At 39.7% G+C, this 6,489-nt stretch overlaps 2 protein-coding genes across 3 annotated transcripts in view; both read left to right on the forward strand.

Annotated features, from left to right (window-relative positions):
- LOC106880813 (double-stranded RNA-binding protein Staufen homolog) overlaps window positions 1–6,489 on the forward strand; it is a 182,282-nt gene that overhangs the window by 12,603 nt on the left and 163,190 nt on the right. The gene's annotated exons all lie outside the window — the stretch shown is intronic.
- On the forward strand, window positions 2,288–2,728 carry LOC106877681 (uncharacterized). Its single transcript, XM_014926629.1, has one exon. It carries the CDS (start codon window positions 2,288–2,290, stop codon window positions 2,726–2,728), a length of 441 nt encoding a protein of 146 aa, XP_014782115.1.

The raw sequence follows: 6,489 nt of genomic DNA on the forward strand, positions 1-6,489 counted from the left end.
TTTTTTTTTTGTCCTGTTTCATCGAATTTATAGTCATCATGTCCAACCACTTTGACTCCATCAACTCTGTTGTGACGTCCTGTTTCATAGAATTTATGGTCATTGCGTCAAGCTACACCAAGCTCCACCACCTCACCAGTTGTTTCTTCTGGTTCGGATGATGACTCAGAGAATGAATATTTTCCTAGTTTTGAATCAAATGATTTCAGTAGCAATGATGATATTCCAGTGAATCAAAGGTGCAAGCTGGCAACAGTGAATGGCCCTGGTCAACAGAATGTGTGGCAAGTGAGAGACAATTTCATCCAACGGCATGGTTTTACTGGTACACCTGGCATAAAGGCAAACTTTGAACATGGAAGTTTGCCATTGGAAATCTTCCACTAGCTTTTGACGGATGAAATGTTCCAGTATATACTGGATGAAATGAATGACAATGCTGAAAACCATCCCCAGCATGTCAGACCTGGGCATGGCAGTAATTGGTTTCCAACCATAGGATACAAAATCAAAGTTCTGCTTGCTCTGCTGATACTGATGGGCATCATCAAGAAACTGACCCTGGCATCATATTGGAATTGGGATCCAGCCACGTCAACATCTTTCCAGAAACAATGCCACTTGATTGATTTTTGGCAATTCTTTGAAATCTACATTTCAACTCGGGAGAGAACCAGGATGACAGGCTCCACAAAATACATTTTATCATCGATGAAGTGGCTGAAATTTTAGAATGGGTATGTCCCCACACAGGACATTTGTATGGATGAGAGTTTGTGGAAATTCAAGGGAAGGTTCTGATTCAAACAATACAACCTGACCGAATGTGCTTGCTTTGTAGTCAAGATTTATAAAGTATGCCAGTCAACTGGCAGAGCCTATGGGTACACATGGAATTACAAAATCTACACTGTTCAGGACAGATTGGATCTTCCAGCTTCTACTCTAGCGTTAACTGATGTCATGTTGTCACTGAATGAAAACTTGGTTGACAAAGGCTACAATATGGACAACTGGTTTTCCAGTCCAGGCCTCTTCCTGCAGCGGGACTGTGAGGATGCACAAGAAAAACATGCTACCTGATCTTCACAAGATAATACTTTGGAAGAGGGGGAAACAACATGCCAATGCACTGATAGGGGCATTCTCACTCTAGTGTAGCATGACAAGAAAAACGTCTGTGTGTTATCCACAATGCATTCTGCAAGCATGAAGGACACTTGGAAACGATGCGGATGGTAATGCCATAATGAAACTGAGTGTAGTTGTTTCATACAATGAAGGGATGGGCAGGGTCGGTCACTCAGATCAGCTGGCAATGAGACACAAATTGGTGAGAAAATTTGTGAAATGGTACAAAAAAATTTTCTTGTATATAATTGACATGTGTATTATGAACTCACATTTGATTTTTGCAGATGCTTGGCAGTGTGGGGGATGGATTGACATTAAGGAATCTATTTTTCCGTGAAATGATAGAAGCATCAGACTTGCCAAAGTACAGAATGTGTGGATGTCCTCATGCTAGACTCTCTGCTCACCACATGGTGAAGGGATATGGACATTTTCCACGACAGTTTCCCCTCACTACCAGGAAGACATGCTTCAAAGGGATGCACTGTATGTAAAGCAAAAGGGAAATGTAAGGAAACTAGATACCATTGTTCACAATGTGATATGCTAGTGTGTGTGGTACCCTGTTTTGGACTCTACCACACTAAAGTCAATTTTTGAATTCAAGTGATTGTTGATACGTGAAGTTGGTCTGATTTGTGCTGTCGAGTGATCTTATTCAGGAATAATACTGCATGAGCATCCTGCACAGAGATATAATTTAGATCAATATATGCTGAATGTTATCTCGCACTGAGTGCTGACCTCAATCAACATGATTACTGTTGCCATGCTCAGGCAACCAAATGAATCACTGCCATAAACTGGTTAAAGTGGTTGATGTAAATGTACGCCAAACCATTGTTGTGTGCTAATTGCTGATCTCAACCGAGATGATTACCATCAATGCAACCTAGTTGCTTGATAAAAAAGAAAAAGAACATCATGGGGTTAATCATCTTGAATACTTGTTATGCAAATAACGTTAATATAAAGAGCATGTGCATTTGGCAGGAAGAGGAAGAGAGAGAATGACCATTGTACAAGACTATGACTAAAAATTAGTTTCTTTGAACCGGGATATACTGGTTAAACTAATTTATGAAAATACACAATTGGGAAAAGTTGCAGAGCATCCTATAGAGAAAGAAATTTGTGAAAAGATGTGAACGATATGGAAAGATACTTGAAACCTGACAGATTGAATGTAGACCCAAATTCTACAAATGCTGATAAAACTTTTAATCACTGGTTTAGAAGTTTCACCAACTTTATAGACTCACTACTAGGGCAAGAAGGTAGGATTATCGATAAACTCAATCTTTTGATTATTTATGTGGAACTGAACGTATACAAATTCATCAGTGAAGCTAAGAACTACGAACAAGCTGTGAATACACTAAAGAATATGTACATTAAACCAAAGAACATCGTAATGGCACGCCGTCTTTTAGCCACAAGAAAACAGAAACCAGGGGAATCTGTAGACCAGTTCTTAAACAAACTCAAAATATTAGCGAAAGACTGTGACTTTGTTGCAGTGAGTGCTGAGCAGTACCGATCTGAAATGATTCGAGATGCATTTATAAATGGGCTCACTTTGAATCAAATATGACAAAGACTATTAGAAAACAAAAGTGTCGACCTCAGTACAGCTTATGATCAAGCACGTTCACTAGATGTGGCACAACAGAGTTCCAGTGTCTTTCTAAACTCTGAGGGTGTCAACTTCAGTCCAACTCCACCCATTGTAGCTAAGCCAATAGACTCCCCAAAGCAGGAAGGAAAACACTCTGCTGCGACCCGAAAAGGAGACCCCTTTCAATGTTGGATTTGTGGCTATTCCAGAGACCCGCGGACTCACTGCCCTGAGCGGAAAGCAGTCTGTCACAAATGCCAAAAAATAGGGCATTTTGGAAAACTACGTAGGAGCAACGCAGCAACTGTAACACAGGATGATGGTAAATTTGATTTGCCATTGGCAGTAACAGTATCAGCAGGTTCACCCTTCTGAATACCCTCCATGGTTATACTGAACAAGAGCTATAAAGCCGAAGCATTAATTGATAGCGGTAGCACTGACAAGAGCTTCATGAGTGAGAAGCTAGTGAACACACTCAACATCAAGACGGTCAAATTGAAGAGCATCATTGGTATGGCTTCTGCATCTCTTTCTGCGGAATTCAAGGGATACTGCACTGTTTCACTAACCCTGAATAATCAGAAATACTACCATGTGAAACTGTACGTGCTCATAAACTTGTGCACTGACCTAATTCTGGGTACTGACTTCCAAGAATAGCATGAAAATATTAACATGCAATACTGAGGACAGTGACCACCATTAACATTTACTGTGCTAACAGCTATGAAAACTGATCCTCCAAAGCTATTTGCTCATCTCAGAGAGGACTGTAAACCTATTGCAGCCAAATTGCGAAAATACTCGGAACATGATCGAGAGTTCCTCAGGACAGAAGTATGCTGCGTAGCAGATGCGAACATTATTGAACCTAGTAACTCCCATTGGAGATCGCAAGTGTTAGTTGTTCAAGAAAAAAAAAGGCGAAGAATGGTGATTGACTACTCAGAGACAATTAACAAATATACACAGCTTGATGCCTACCCCCTTTCTAAAATTGATGAGTTAGTGAGCACTATCACCAAATATAAAGTCTACAGTACTATAGACTTACGTTTGGCATACCATCAGATTCCTCTATTAGAGAAAGACCATCAATTCACTGGCTTTGAAGCTGATGGTAAATTATGGCATTATACTAGGATGCTATTTGGAGTAACTAACAGCAGCACATGTTTCGAACATATAATGGACGACTTTGTGAGTAAATACAAGCTGCGAGATACGTTCCCATTCATAGACAATTTAACCATATGTAGGAAAAATCAAAACGACCACGATAAAAATTGAGAAAAATTTGAAATGGCACCAAAACGTGAAGGGCTTACCATGAATGAAGACAAATGCATTTACTCAATAACAACTCTTGACTTTCTTGGATACCGTATCTCACACAATACCTTCAGCCCTGACCCAGAAAGGCTTGCTCCACTCCTCAATCTTCCTACACCAACTGACCAGAAATCATTAAAATATATAGTCGGTATGTTTTCTTATTATGCTAAGTGGATCTCCAAATTTTCTGACAAAATATAACCTCTAAACAGCCAACAAGTAAAAGCATTTGAGTCATTAAAGGTAGAACTAGCCAATGCTGCCATTCAAGTAATAGATGAGAACATTCCATTTACTGTTGAGACGGATGCTTTGGATTTTGCCATATCTGCGACACTAAATCAAGATGGAAGACCAGTCGCATTCTATTCTCGCATGCTGCAAGGTAGTGAACAGTACCACTCCTCAGTTGAAAAGGAAGCCCAAGCAATTATTGAAGCAATTCATCATTGGAGACACTTTCTTCTAGGTAGACATTTTACATTAATTACTGATCAATGTTCTGTTGCATTCATGTATAATTATAAAGCGATGAGCAAAATTAAAAATGATAAAATTATGAGATGGTGCATTGCGTTATCTCCATACTCATATGATATTCAATATCGCCCAGGATCCAGCAACATCGCTCTGGATGCATTCACAAGGGTACGCTGTTCAGCAATTAGTTCACATTCACTTTATGAGTTACATACAGCACTGTGCCATCCTGGTGTTGTACGCCTTCATCATTTTGTCTGCAGTAGAAATCTTCCATATTCATTAGAGAACGTGAAACATATGTAGGAATTGCTCTATATGTCAAGAAGTGAAACCACACTATTATAAACCAAACTCAGTTAACTTAATTAAGGCCATGCAGCCCTTTGAGCGAATTTCCATCATTTCAAATGTCCGATTCCTTCCACGAAGCATCTTTATCTCCTAACATAATTGACGAATACTCTCGGTTTCTGTTTGGTTATCCAGTATCTGACACATCAACTCAGACTGTAATAAAGTGTCTTACAGACTTGTTCTCAGTTTTTGGTATGCCCAGTTATGTACATTAAGATCGTGGAACTGCCTTTGTATCTACAAGATTGAGAGAATGGCTCCTCAGTAAGGGCATTGCAACGAGTAGGACAACACCATACAATCCCACTGGGAACAGTCAAGTAGAAAGATATAATGGTACTATTTGGAAGTCAGTACTACTCTCTTTGAAAACCCGTGCCCTTCCAGTATCTTCATAGGAAACAGTTCTTCCAGACACGTTGCATTCAATCAGATCTCTACTTTGTATGTCCACTAATGCCACTCCTCATGAACGTCTTTTTAACTATCAAAGATGTTCAGCAACAGGAACATCTATGCCAACATGGCTTCTTAACCTAGGACCTGCGCTTGTTCAAAGGAACAATCGCACTAACAAATATGACCCTATCGTGGACCAAGTTGATTTAATTGAAGCCAACCCCCAATACACTCACGTCCGTTAGCCAGACTGTCGCGAAACCACAGTATCCACAAAACAATTGGCATCACCAGGGAAGATTAACCCAACTGATAACCTAACCCAAACATTTGTCCCACAAGAGCCAGACAGAGAGCCAACTGAAATTTCTTCTCCTAGAGATAACCATCAAGAACAAAAAGAAGAATCCTCTCAGCTGCGTCGATCACAAAGGATTCGGAAAACCCTGGAAAGGCTTGATCTATGATTTTTTTCTTCTTTCTTTTTCTAGGAGGGAGTGAATGCTATGCAAATAATATTGATATAAAGAGCATGCACATTTGACAGGAAGAGGAAGAGAGAGAACGACCATTCGGAATACTGTACAGGACTATCACTAAAAATTAGTTTCTTTGAACCAGGATTTACTGGTTATACATTTCAATACTATAACTTCAAAATAAAAGGTTTCATTTTGTTGTTTATATTTAATCTATAAACATGTTGCATTTTTTTGTTGTTGGCCATTCAATTTGGTTGAATTAACAAATTTCCTTCTTTCTCAGGATACCTTCTGTCTCTTTTGACTGACTTGATTCATTAGCAAATTGCAAGGACCCTATGGGCTATTTAACTTCATTCTTGCAACATTGTGTATGCAAAAATTTGACTCTTCTGGAGATCTGTTTTCTGTTTTTCTTCTAGAATTATATGCTATGCACATCATCATCATCATCATCATCATCATCATCGTTTAACGTCCGCTTTCCATGCTAGCATGGGTTGGACGATTTGACTGAGGACTGGTGAAACCGGATGGCAACACCAGGCTCCAATCTAATTTGGCAGAGTTTCTACAGCTGGATGCCCTTCCTAACGCCAACCACTCAGAGAGTGTAGTGGGTGCTTTTACGTGTCACCAGCACGAAAACGGCCACGCTCGAAATGGTGTCTTTTATGTGCC

The sequence above is a fragment of the Octopus bimaculoides genome, chromosome 3 (genome assembly GCF_001194135.2).
Source record: "Octopus bimaculoides isolate UCB-OBI-ISO-001 chromosome 3, ASM119413v2, whole genome shotgun sequence".
NCBI lineage: Eukaryota > Metazoa > Mollusca > Cephalopoda > Octopoda > Octopodidae > Octopus > Octopus bimaculoides.

Coding starts and splice junctions, on each gene's coding strand:
- LOC106877681 (XM_014926629.1), top strand. CDS start 2,288: ATGGAAAGATACTTGAAACCTGACAGATTGAATGTAGACCCAAATTCT.